The 14,034-nt window shown below is 48.0% G+C and overlaps 1 protein-coding gene across 2 annotated transcripts in view; it reads left to right on the top strand.

The window, feature by feature from the left end:
* KIAA1671 (KIAA1671 ortholog) overlaps positions 1–14,034 on the top strand; it is a 181,322-nt gene that overhangs the window by 19,882 nt on the left and 147,406 nt on the right. For both annotated transcript variants that reach the window (XM_003419167.4, XM_023559297.2), the window contains exon 5: positions 7,321–7,455. In XM_003419167.4, coding sequence (XP_003419215.2) covers positions 7,321–7,455 — 135 coding nt within the window. The remainder of the gene's footprint in view (positions 1–7,320; positions 7,456–14,034) is intronic.

The following is a 14,034-nucleotide window of genomic DNA, read 5'->3' as shown; positions in this document are numbered from 1 at the left end:
AGCACACTCCCCTTTCCCAGCCCAAGTGGCTATTCAGTTTGTCAAACATTGATGAAGCATCTAGGCCAGGGGTCTCAAACTCAGGTGGGTACATAAATGAGTGGCGTGAAACTGGGTGTAAGACTCTAGGGAGTGGTGGGGATTGTGGCAAATAGAGAGCTCGTGCCCTGTCTAAAGGGGGGCAACTGTGGCTCAGTTCCGGCTAATTGTGGACGTGTGAGAAAGCTGGCCCTGGGATGGCAGATCTGGTTTATCAAAAGAGTCTGAAACTCTAGATTTTTATGTGTAATATTCCCATTATATAAAGGAGGACAATTTATTAAGAAAATATTGTTCAGTCCAAATAAAACTTGTCTGCTGACTATATAGAGCCCCTGGCCACCAGCTTGCAAACTCTGGCCTCGAATGATAATCGTGGTATTATTTATTGAGCACCTGCTGTATACCAGTATGTTGTGCCCCCTGCCCAGTATGGTGCTTGACCTTTTTGTGGATATTCAAGAAGTATTTGGTGGATGAGTGGATGAGTGATCTTATCTGAGCCTCATGACAATCCCGTGAGAGAATGATCGTCATGGTTTGGGATCCCCTGGAAACAGGACCTGAGACAAGCTTTTGGTTGCAAGTAGTTTTGTTAAGAGATGATCATGGGGCGAACTGGCAGGGCAGTGGAGAAGTGAGACTGAGAAAGGAAGGCAGGTGATAGTGTTTTCAAGCAGGTTATCAGAGTGGGCAACTGAGGTGCAATCCCACTGGATACCTCTGGGTGGCAGCAGAGAACACACACCTCTGAGTTGTCTCATCAGGACAGAGCACCTGGAGTATTTATTTTATTGGGAAAATTCCAATTTCCATTTATCATTGGCTGAGGCTCTTCCTGGGGTTACTAACTCTCAGGCTGTTCTATCCTGGCTAGTTCCGTGCTCAGTGGTGGAGAGAAAGCCATCACACAGTAGGATACCTTCGTCATTGTTGTGTACTTGAGTTTTGAGCAGGGCACTGACAGCATCTGCTGCAGGTATTTTCATCTTCTTGTACAAATGGAAAAAGCCGAAGCTCAGAGAGGTTATATAACTTGTCCCAGGTCTCACAGCAGCAGGCAACAAAGCCAGTGTTTAAAACCATGTGTCTTAGTTCTCTAGTGCTGCTATAACAGAAATACCACAAGTACATGGCTTTCACAAACAAATTTATTCTCTCACAGTTTAGGAGACTAGAAGTCCAAATTCAGGACATCATCTCTAGGGGAAAGCTTTCTCTCTCTTTTGGCTCTCGGGGAAGGTCTCTGTTGGGCTCAGCATTCCTTTGAGATCTCCATGTGTCTCGGCAGCAATCTTCCCCTGGGTCTAGGAGGTTCTCGGCACAGGAGCTCTGGGTCCAAAGGATGTGCTCTGCTCCTGGCTCTTCCTTCTCGGTAGTAGTGAGGTCCCTCCTCTCCCTGCTCACAGATCCCAAGAGGGAGGACAACCGCACAATACTGAAAATCATGGCCTAGATAAGTAGACGCATATACTTGGGGGACACAATTTAATCTATGACATTTCATCCTTTTAACCACTACGCCACCAGGACTCCTTTCACCCTTTGGCCCCCAAAATTCATGTGCTTACCACCCCATCATATCATCCCAAAAGTCTTAAACTGACTCCAAGTCCAAAATTTCCTCTTCTGAATCATCTAAATCAAATATGGATGAGACCATAGGTATACTGGTGGCATAGTGGTTAAGAGATTGTCTGCCAACCAAATGGTCGGCAGTTCAAATCTACCGGCCACTCCTTGGAAACCCTATGGGGCAGTTCTACTGTGTCCTATAGAGTTATTATGAGTCGGCATTGACTCGATGGCAACGGGTTTGGTTTTTTTGGTTAGGCATATTCCATCCTGGGGCAAAATTCCTCTTCACCTGTGAACCTGTGATATCTAGATTACAAGTTATCTGTTTCCAAAGTACAGTGGCGAAACAGGCACACGATAGACATTTCAACTCCAAATAGGAGAAATTGGAGGGAAAGAAGATATAACAGGCACCAAGCAAGTCCAAAACCTAGCAGAACAATTTGCATTTGTTCTGAAGGCTTGAAAATAATCCTCTGTACTCTAAAACCATCTGGACAATGGCCCTGCCATCCAGACTCTGGGTGTTGGCCATGTTCTCTGGATTGTGGGAGAAGACCCCTTGGCCCGGGGCTTCAGCTCTGCCTTCTAGGCCCACTGGGACAGCAACTCTCCTCTTTTGGGTTTTGGCGGCCCCATTCTTCTAGTCCATCTGAGAGGGTGACCCCACCCTCTTAGCCCTGGCAGGGCCTGTTCTTCTGTCCCTTCAGCATGGAAGCCCCACTCCCTCAGCTTTGGGTGGCAGCCCCATACCCCTGGCACACCATAATGGCATCCTCACACCCCAGAACCAGAACAACAGACATAGCTCCTTTGGCCTGTTTCCTGCCTGTAGAATTCCAAGAGGCAGACAGCATTCTTTTGTTCTTTCTCTGTCCCCTTCAGTCTAATTTGATGGCTTTTCTGCTGTGGTAGTTGGTTAGATCCATCAGTCACAGGCTTAATCTCTTTAACAAAAGATTGTGTAGCCACGTTCTTGGTGAACATTCTAGGACCCATGTCCTTAGTTTATACAACAGAATTTTCCAAATATCTTTAAGTTCTGTTTTCATTTTGCACAGTTCATTTCTAAGTCCATCTTTTTCCTCTCACATTTTACTATAAGGAGAACCCACGTGGTCCTTTTAAGATCTTGTTTAGAAATCTTATCAGCCAGATATCCAAGTTCATCACTTATAAGTTCTACCTTCCACCAAACATTTGAACATAATTCAGACAATTTCTTTGCCACTGCATAAAAATTGTCACTCTTTCTCCATCCTCCAATCACATTTATCATTTTCTTTTAAAGCCTCACCAGAAGCATGTTTAACGTCCACATTGCTAGCAACATTGTGTGGGTGGTTCTATATGTACCCTCCAAGATGATAGAGACTTTTCCTGTAGCTTCCTCACTTCCTTCTGAGCCCTCACCAATATTGCCTTTGATGTCCACCATTCTACCAACAGTCTCTTTAAGGCAATCTCGCCTTTTACTATTAGGCATCTTAAAACTCTTCCAGCCTTTACCCATTACCCAATTCCAAAACCGCTTCCACATTTTAGGTGTCTGTTACTACCACTCTTCCGGTACCAAATTCATCTAGTACCAAATTCTGTCTTAGTTGTTGTCTTAGTTATCTAGTGCTGCTATAACAGAAATACCACAAGTAGATGGCTTTAACAAACAGAAATTTATTCTGTCATAGCACAGGAGGCTAGAAGTCTGAATTCAGGGCATCAGCTCCAGGGGAAGGCCTTCTCTCTCTCTTCACTCTGGAGGAAAATCCTTGTCATCAGTTTTCCCTTGGATAGGCCTAGGAGTTTCTCAGCACAGGGACCCCGGGTCCAAAGGACACACTTCCCTCCTGGTTCTTCATTCTTGGTGGTAGGAGGTCCCTCCGTCTCTGCTCGATTCTCTTATTTTATATCTCAAAAGAGATTGACTCAAGATACAACCTAATCCTCAGTCTGGCCTCATTAACATAACCACCTCTAATCCTGCCCCGTTAACATCATAGAAGTAGGATTTACAACACGTAGGAACATCACATCAGATGTCAAAATGGTGGACAGTCACACGGTCACGGCCTAGCCAAGTTGACACACATTTTGGGGGGCACAATTCAATACATAGCAGTTATCTAGTGCCGCTGTAACAGAAATACTACAAATAGATGGCTTTAACAAACAGAAATTTATTCCCTTACAGTTTAGGAGGCTAGAAGTTCAAATTCAGGGCACCAGCTCTAGGGGAAGGCTTTCTCTTTCTGTCGGCTCCGGTGGCAGGTCCTTGTTGGGCTCAGCATTCCTTGGAGATCCCCACGTGTCTTGGCATTAATCTTCCCTGGGTCTAGGAGGTTCTCATTACAGGGACTCTGGGTCCAAAGGACGTGCCCTACTCCCAGCTCTTCTTTCTCAGTGGTAGTGAGGTCTTTCCTCTCTCTGCTTGGAGATCACAAAATGGGGGACAACCACACAATACTGGGAATCATGGCCTAGCCAAGTTGACACATTTTGGGGGGGGGGGCACAATTTATCCATGACACCAAGTGTGGTCCAATACACAAGCTTTCACTCTGTGGTGAATGAGGAGCTGTGGGAGGTAAGGAAGAAATCCGGGGAATGGAGCCCACCCTCTGCAAGTGTTTGATCTCCATGGGGAAATGGGACATGGTGATTCAAGGCTAGGAAATGATACAATGTGGTGTGAGGGGCTGGAGAAGAGGCCCAGGAAGGCTTCCTGGAGGAGGTGCTGGCTTGAGCACAATCTTGAGAGATGGATGTACATTTCGATGGGCCAATGAGGTGAGGGGAGGGCATTCTTGGCAGGGGCATAACGTGCAAAATTTTGGAGGCAGGAGAAATCATGGCGTGTTCCGGGTGCAGTGTGGAAACTGACTTAACGTCCTCATGTGTGATGTGGCTCTGACAGGAGATTGGTGGCATCAGCAAACCAGAGCTCAAATCCCACCTTTGCCTCTTTCTGGTCGAGTGATTAAAGGCAAGCCCCATCACCTCCTTGAGCCTCAGTGTTCTTGTCTGTAAAAGGGGTCCAACCTGGAAGGGTTGTTGTGGAGATTAGACAACAGGGTAATATTAACCTAAGGTTTGCCTCAGGTCTAAGAGAGGGTAAGTGGTGAGGCTGGGCTTTGAATTCACGTCTCTTCCTAAAGAGGTTAATCACCATGTTCAGGATCACACAGGCCACGTCTGAATCTCTGCTCTGCCACTTTCTAACTGTAAAGCAGACACTGCACCTCTCTGAGCCTCAGTTTCCTCACCTGTTAAATGGAGTTCACAATGATCCCGGCCTCAAAGCTGTGTTATCAGGCTGAATTACGATAAAGCAACTAGTATGTTGGGGCATTCAGAGGTGCCTAGTCAGCGCTTCCCATCATCCCCTCTGCCTGTAGGCACTAAAGATGCACTTAGAGAGAATGGTTCTGCCCGCACCCACCTCCTGCTATTATGGGAGCGGTGGCAGAGGGAATTTATGGGAGCGGTGGCAGAGGGAATAGGCCATGGAAATGTGTCTGTTCACCAACGCCTTGCTCAGTGGCCCGAATGGCAGCAGAGAATTGGGGTGTTGAGTGGGGCTGGGCCTGGCTTCGGCCCCTCAGCCCAGCCTTGGACGCCCGCCCAGCGTGCACAGGCCCAGGAGCTCTCATTGTCAGGGGATCTGTTTTCTCACCAAGGCATCAGGAAGCGTTTGACTACCTTCCTGTGTCTCTCTTCTCTTCTGCCCAGAGAGCTTTGGTTCTTGGTCTTGGAGGAAAGAAAAGTATCTCAGAAGAACAAAATGCTGATTGTTAAAAACTCAAACCGTACAAACCCATTGCCATCAAGTCTATTCTGACTCATGGTGACCCCATGTGTTACAGAGTAGAACTGCTCCGTAGGGTTTTTTTTTTTTTTGGATGTAATCTTGATGGGCTCCTAGAATTGACTTGACAGCAGTGGGTTTTTGGTTTTAATCTTTGTGGAAGCAGATTCCCAGGCCTTTCTTCCACAGTACTACTGGATGGGTTTGACTCATTAACCCCTAGGTTAGCAGTTGAGTGCAAACCATTTGTGCCATCCGGGGTCCTTCAGACCTTACTAGGGCATATAAAATTAAAGGTAAGTATCTCCCTTCCCTTCCCAATCCCCCATACTCAGCCACTGTTACAGTTTTTGATGTCCTTTGGGACTTGCCTACACTTCACAGTGATTCATGAATTATATACATTTCTAACCTTCACATTTTTCTCTTTACAAAAGTAGTGAATGCTGTGTAAGAATTTAAAATATTACGGAAACATGGCTTAGAAAGAATATCTCCCCAAAGACCCACCCCACAGTGATCTGTGCATAAACGGGGCACACCCTTCCAGACCCTTTTTTCTTTCTGTATATGTGTTTAGACCAGCAGTTCTCAACTAGGGGTGATTTTGCCCTCCAGGGGACATTTGACAGTGCCTGGAGACGTTTTTGTTTGTCACACCTTGAAGGGAGGGTGCTTCTGGATTCAAGTGGGTAGAGGCCAGGGATACTGCCCAACGTCCTGCAGTGCACGGGACAGGCACCCTACGACTGAGAATTTTCTGGCTGCACATACGAGTCATGCCAAGATTGAGCAACCCTTGTCTAGACACAGATACGGAAAAGCAAACAGTTGCTGTTGACTTGACTCATGGCAACTGCATGTGTGTCAGAGTAGAACTGTGCTCCACAGGGTTTTCAATGGCTGATTTTTCAGCGGTGCCTCGGGGTGGACTCGAACTACCAACCTTTCAGTTAGCAGCTGAGTGCTGTTTATGCCACTCAGGGACTCCAGGGGTCACATATGGCACCAAAACAAACAAACAAAAAGAACATGAGGCAAGGGATCAGGGACCCAGCCTTGCTCTTCACCAGTGCTGTGTGTTCTTAAGCAGGTCCCTTCCCTCTCTGGGCCTTCCTTTCCTTGTCTGTGTGGAGAATGTGAGGCAGGTCAAATCCACATTCTGGAGTCTCGTATTCACTGACCTGTGAATGCATTCCCTATATAGACAAAGTGGGAAAAATGACAGGATTCAGACCGGCGTATGTAGTATGATTCCATTCATGTTTATTTTCTCTATGTCTGCATGTGCGTGTGTGTGTGTGTTTGGTGGTGGGAAAGTAAATGGGTCTCCACGTATGACCAGTGGCAGCAATGAAGCTGGCTACTAACAGTTATGGAAGGAGCACTAGTGGTAACAACGGTTAGGGGCCCAGCTGCTAACCTAACCACGCAGTGTCTGCGGGGAAAAAAGACCTGGCAATTTCAGAAAGATTACAGCCTAGAAAACCCTACTGGCCAGTTCTACTCTGTCACGTGGGGTCGCTATGAATCTGAGCCAATTGGACTGCACCTAACAACATTTACGGAGGGCTGCCAAGTGCGAGGCAGGGCAGGGCTGAGACTAAAACAAGGCAAGCCTGGCGTCCAGGGCTCGTGCCGTCTGCCCCCTGGTGGTGGACCGTGGGATGCACTTTGGGTGCTCTTCCTCGCTCGTTTTCCCGTCAATTCTAGAAGCTGGGTACAGCTGTTATTGTTCTTTTCCTAGGTGGTCGAGGTTCAGAAAGGTTAAGGCACGTAGGAGTTAACTGAGGCCACGTAGGAGTTAACTCTTGGAGTGTAGTGACACGTTCTTCCTGTAACCGGAACACTCCCCTCCTCCACCCAGTAAAGTTCTTTTCTTGTGTTTGGACCTTCAGGTGCTGCTGCAGGACCTGGGGACGGGAGATGGCCTCCAGGTTGATGAGCAGCCGCTCCGGCAGGTGTCCCCCGCCGCCTACGGACCCCGGAGAAGTCACAGCTTCTGCAGGGACAAGAGGAGCGGGCCCTTCGTGGTGAGTGACAGCAGCGTGGCTGAGTGGGACCTGCAGGTGGTGCTGGTCCTCAGACACCACTGGGTGGTCCGGGATGTGGCCGTGGCGAGTCGCGGTGGCTGGGCCAGGAGTGGAGGACCGGCACGTGGCTGGCTGGCTGGGTGGCTGGCTGGAAATCTGGTGTTGTCTCACCGGCTGTGCTGTGGTTCACGACGTGGAGGGTGTACGGTGGCTCTGCCAGGGGGCCTTCCCTCTTCACATGTTTCCAGCCCTACATAGGGAAGTAACACCAGCTGCCTGGCACAGAGAGATTAAGAGAACAGGCGCTGGGATCTGAAAGTCCAGGGTTCGAATCCCAGCACTGCCTCCTCTCAGCATCTCTGAGATTTTGAACAAATTATTTAAGCTTTAGTTTCTTTGTCTGGAAAACGTGATGTGATCTCTGTTTCTTTAATGATGTTTCGAGGAGGGAGTGAGATTATGTGTGTGGCCCAGTACATAGCATTGTGTTTGATACATTATAGTTGTGGTAATGATGAGAAATAGTGGAAAGCTGGTGTTTGGGGCCAGACCACCTGGTTCAAATCCTAGCTGTGACCTTGGATCGGCTTCTGGCCTCAGTTTCCTTGTCTGTAAAATGGCCCCAATAATAGTATCTACTTTACAGGGCTGATGTAGGGCTTGGATGAGATAGTGCATGAAGTGCTTAGAACCATCTTGGGCGCACATCAAACACTTAGTGTTATTGTTATCATTATTTTATTATTACTGTCCTTATTTTCAAGTATCCATTTGGCTATTACTTAGCTGAGTCTCCTTGGGCCAGCACTTCTCCTTTCTCAGTCTGCTTGCCTACTTGTGGAAGGAGGTGGGTACATGGTGCAGCATTACTGTGGGGAAGCTGCCTCCTCTGTGGGCCTCAGTTTACCCAGGTGGGTTCCAGGGCCTGAGCACCTCTGATTTTCTGTGATTTTTTTTTTTTAATTCGAGTTCTGTGATATTTGGAGAGTTGCAATAGTATAAACAGTTTGCACTTGTCTACTAACCTAAAGGTTGACAGTTTGAACCCACCTGGCAGTGACACAGAAGAAAGGCCTGGCGATCTGTTTCTATAAAGATTACAGCCAAGAAAACCCTATGGAGAGGTTCTACACTGTACCACATGGAGTTGCCATGAGTCAGAATCAACTTGACAGCAAAGGGTTTGGTTTGGATTTTGGTTTAGGCTTACTATTGAAGTCCCTCTGGTGTCCCAGGTCCTGTATGAGGGCTTCCAAGACAAAGTGCTTCTTTAACGAGGTGACACTGGTGTTCCACTCATGAGGCCCTTTTGACTGCATAGCTCCATGCATGTCAGTGACATTTGTGCTTGAGTTTGCATCTTGGAGACATAGGATCCAGCTTTCATCTGTCCAGCCCTTCTAGCTTGTTGGTCATGAATAGGAAACTTCACTTCCTTGAACCTCAGTTTCTTCCTCTGTAAAATGAGTTTGAAGAAGGTCTTTGGGGCAGAGTGCTTGCTGGAACCTGATAAGAGAACAGCTATGGTGAGAGAGCCCGGCTTCACGACTGGGGCGACAGAGCTGGGGAAGGAACCCAGACCTCAGTGGGATTTCTGCTGACCAGCCCCAGAAGGTTCCTCAAGTGTCCAGATCTCAGCCACAGACCCACACACATTTGAAACCCATCTGCTTTGTTGTTGTTGTTTTTTAAATGTTCTCTTCCACTGATTTCTTTCTTAAGCTTTTCTCTGTTCACTCTTAGGTGGCACTGACTCAGCTTGTCTAATTGCACTTTTTATCTGATTGAACTTTTGTGTGTGTGTGTGAAGACAAAGGTCATGAGGAGAAAAGCATTTAAAACTCGACTTTTTATAGTCTCTGCTTGCTGGCATCCTCCCTCGTTGCCCAGTTTCTCCTCTTTCACACTCTGTCATTGAGGAGCCTTTGTCCTTAGAGTATTCCGGTGGATCACCTTGGCTCTCTCTTCTGGCCCCCAAGGTCCATGCCCCACTGCTGCCTGCTTAATTTCCACACCTCCAGAGGTAGGCTGGGTTGGGGGACATAGCCCCAACCTGATGGGGCCTCAGATCTTATTTCCCTGCTTTCAGGACTCATGCCTGCAATTCTAGGGAGCAGCCACCAGGAGTCAGTGTTGTTCAGTTCCCTTTCTGGTTGCTCCAACAGCCTGACTGGGAGGGACCTTAGCGTTGGACTTTAGATGCTGAAAAAAGTGGGCTCACATCCCAGCTCTGCCACTGTGTGACCTTGGGAAAGTGGCTTGATGGACCTTATTGGGTCTCAGTTTTTTCTTCTGTGAAAGGGGGATGGCCCTACCTGGTCTCAGGAGTATTTTTGTGAGCAGTAAATGAGATCACTCAGCACAGGTTAAAGTCTCAGTTAATACCTTGGCTGCAGCTACAGTTTTTCCTTCTTTCTCCCCCTACTCTTTTTTTTTTATCCTCTCCTTCTCTTCTACCTTTCCTTCCCTTCCACCTTCTCCTGCCCTCCTCCCATTTCTCCCTGCTCCCTTTTTCCTACCTAGCCCAACTCTCTTTGTAAATGGGGAAACTGAGGCCCAGAGAGAGGGCCTGACTTAGGCAAGGTGACCAGCCAGGAGGGAGCTATGGTTCTGACCCCTTGGCCCTGCTGGTTGTTCCTACTCCTCAGGAAGTTGGTCAGATTTGCACTGAGTACCTCATGAGGCAGCTAAAGGGGTGACTGAAATACTCACTCTTATAAACATCTGCTGTTATTCCCACCATTGCTTTTATCAGTGCCTTTGTGCTGTTAGGAAACCCTGGTGGTGTAGTGGTTAAGTGCCACAGCTGCTAACCAAAAGGTTGGCAGTTCAAGTCCATCAGGCACTCATTGAAACCCTATGGTGCAGTTTTACCCCATTCTGTAGAGTCACTACGAGTCGGATTTGACTTGACAGCAATGGGTTTTTTGTGTGTGTGTATGCTGTTAGTTTCTAATTTAGGCTCAGCTCCAGTTTTTGAGCCCATGTCTAAGGCCTTATCAACTCCCACCCTGCCCCCATGGTAGAAAGTATGAGTCCCATTATGCAGACTATGAAACTGAGGCTCAGAGGGATTAAACCACTTGCCCAAGGCCACACAGCTAGCAAGTGAGGGAGCTGGGAAGGAACCTGGGCTTGTCTCCCTTCTGGGCTAGTCCTATTAATTATTGTTTGCTATCAGCTTTTTCCTCTAAGTTCTCTGAAAGAGCAATTGATGGGACACCCTGCCATGGGAGGGTGCATTGGGCTGGCTGCCAGTTCCCGCCAGCCCTCTCTCCCTGTGGGCCTGCCACGTTCTGTGTGTTCCCTGCAGGAGGAAACAGGACACCCCTGCATCCTGTGGCTGCATCCTGGGGCTGAGAACAGGATATTTGTTCAGCCCAGGGTTGGCCACCAGCTGTTCTGCCTCAGCAGTCCTCTGAAGGGTGCCTGGGATCTGCTGGGGCTGATGCCCTGCTGATTTGCATAGCCCCACCCACACCTGGCTGAACCACAGCCTGGGCAAAGCCCAAGCATGGGTCAGGCAGGCATGGCCCTACCTCTTTCCGGAGGCCTTGAGCAAGTGAGGGGGTTTACCACTAGTTTCTCTTTTCTTCTCCTCTGTAAAATGGGGAACGACAATAATACCAATATCTGTCACAGTGCTTACTGTGTGACATAACCCAGACCCAGTGCTGTCAAGTTGATTCCGACTCATAGCGACTCTATAGGACAGAGTAGAACTGCCCCATAGAGTTTCCAAGGAGCACCTGGCAGATTCGAACTGCTGACCCTTTGGTTAGCAGCCGTAACACTTAATCACTACGCCACCAGGGTTTCCCTGTGTGACATAGGTACTGTTATTACCCCCATTTTACAGATGAGGAAACCGAGGCTCAGAGCTGTGAAGTATCTCTTCCAAGGTCTGAGTCTGGAGTCCGTGCTCTTAACCATCACCTGAACTTGTCAACACTGGTAGGAGGATGGAGTGGGAACAATATGATGCTTAGGAAGCATTTCGTACAATACCCAGCACAGAACACGTGCTTGATAAATATTGCTGTTAATTGCTGTCAAGTCAGTCCTCTACGCACAGTGACCCCACACACAATGGAACGAAACACTGCGTGGTCCTGAACCATCCCCTTGATTGGTCATGGACTGGACCATTGTGATCCGTAGGGTTTTTCATTGGCTAATTTTTAGAAGCAGATAACCAGGCCTTTCTCCTTAGTCTGTTTTAATCTGGAAGCTCTGCTAAAACTTGTTCAACATCATAGCAACATGCAAGCCTCCATGGACAGACAGGTGGTGGCTGCACATGAGGAGCACTGGCAGGGAATCGAACCTGGGTCTCCCACGTGGAAGGCAACAATCCTACCACTGAACCTCCAGTGCCTCTGATAATTATTAGCTGCTCTTACTGTGCTAGTAATTATTATATGCTATCATTTTTTTCCCCAAGTTCCCTTAAAGAGCTATTCATGGGACAGGAAAGTGTCCTCAGCCTTAGAAATTACCCCACCCACTTATTCTGCAGTTGAGGAGAAACCAAGGCCTGGAGAGGGGAAGTATCTTGCTCAAGGTCCCACATTAGCTGGAGGCCAATCTGGGACTGGAGCGCAGCCTCTCTGATGCCCTGGCCGGTGCTCATTGTCTCCCATCTCCCTTGTTCCTTTCAGGGGTGCCCTTGGGGCCTCTGATCCTCCTGATAGCTCCAGGTCCTGTGCTGAGCCTCCTCTCTCCTCCTCCTTGGGTGACTGCACCCTCTTTTCCTCATAAATCGAGCCTTTGTTCTGCACTGCCACAGGGATCATAAAACATGGTGACTCAGGTGTGAACTGTGACCTGGGTCCCATTTCACCCCAAAGGTCCCTCCCATGACCCTGAAGGTACAGGATCACCAGATGTGGGATTCCTTTGTAGGCGGGCAGACCTCTGGTAACCTCAGGAATTTTCTGTCAAATCCCCAAACCTGTCGGTCGGCATTTGTTTGATCATTCAGTCGTGTGGTCATCCCTCTGCAGACCTGCTATGTGCGAGGCCTTGAATATGGGAGCCCTGGAGTTTCCCTCCCTCAGCCTCCCAGAGTCCACAGGCCAGGAGGCCTGAAGACAGCCTGGAGGATCTAGTTAGGCAAAGGCAGGATGAGAGGGGGTACATTCTGGGAGGAGGAATAGCATGTGCTAGAGTATGGAGGGGGAGCAATGCAAGAGGTATATTTGGGGGACAGTAGATAGACCTGTTTGGCTGGGGTGGAGTGTTGAGGGGCTTCAGTCTTTGAATTTATGTATTATCTATGCATGTGCTAATTATTTGTCTATGTGTGCCAGGTGCTGTGCTGGGCACTGGGGCTCTCTTCCCCTATTGTATTACTGGCATAAATCAGAAGATAGGTTAACAATTCCAGTGGGTTTGAACAGCTAGTGTTTATTGAGCATTTACTATGTGCCAGGCATATGTCATGTGCTTTGCATGTGTTCCCTTATGTAATCCACCCAAGTGTCAAAGGCTCCCCAGAGGAGGGAGTATGTGGGGAGATCTCACCAGAAAGGGGGTACTTGTTTAAAGTCTTGAAGGATGAAGAGGTGTTTGTCAGATGGGTGTGGTCTGGAGAGAAGTGGCTTGTTCTGGGGGAGGGAACAGCTTGTGCAGAGGCTTAAAAGTGTGAAACTGTGTTCCATAAAATGGACGAAACCAGCAATCCCAGGGAAGGTCTAGAGTGTCTTTTAAACTTTGCGGTGATACATTGTTCCTGGAGACCCCTCACTCCAACACCAGTTGCCATAGAGTTGACACTGGCTCTTGGCGACCTCATCCTCATGTGTGTCAGAGTAGAACTGTGTTCCACAGGGTTTTCAATGACTGATTTTTTAGAAGTAGATTACCAGGGGTTTCTTTCAAGGCTTCGCTGGGTAGACACAAACTTCCAACCTTTCAGTTAGCTGCTGGGTATGTTAACTATTTGCACCACCCAGGGCATTAGGTACCTCAGTGTGGGTTTTAATGTTGAGTTCAGCCCTACCCCTATTCAGCTCTACCCGTATCTGTTGCTGATGAATTTGTGGTCCTTGTTTTCCAGGGGTGGTGCCACCTCCTGGCAGCTCTGTTGGCATCGTGCCGCCATCTTTGTATGCAAGGCTTGCCCAGGAAGTCCCTTAACGACTTGAGTGGGAAATGCGAGAAAACAAAACAAAAACATTTGGATTCAAATGACGAGAACAGTAGTTCTTGTGAATGTGATCAACTTGAGATAACAGGGAACTAATGAGGTGGCCCCCCAAGGGACACAACCTTGGTCCTGGTTACAAATTCTCTTTGAATTTCAGTTGGTTGACTGGGTGTTCAAGTGGGAAAGCAAAGATCAAAACGTAAGACCGTATATGAATTCCTAGAAATAAATCATCAAATATTGTATTTAAAAAATAAGTTGTGATTACAGATTGTCAGGTCCTGTGGTCTTTTATTTGCCCAGGATCTGGGCTCTCCTCCCCTAATGTATTACAGGCATTCTCAATTCCCACATTCAATGCTGGGCATATGTCCACCTCACAATGAACTGAGTGTGTACTAGGACTATGGCTCACGTGGCTTCGCTGA

This window comes from Loxodonta africana, chromosome 19, assembly GCF_030014295.1.
Source record: "Loxodonta africana isolate mLoxAfr1 chromosome 19, mLoxAfr1.hap2, whole genome shotgun sequence".
Lineage (NCBI taxonomy): Eukaryota > Metazoa > Chordata > Mammalia > Proboscidea > Elephantidae > Loxodonta > Loxodonta africana.
The sequence above is the reverse complement of the archived record's forward strand: the minus strand, read 5'-3'. Positions and strand labels throughout refer to the sequence as shown.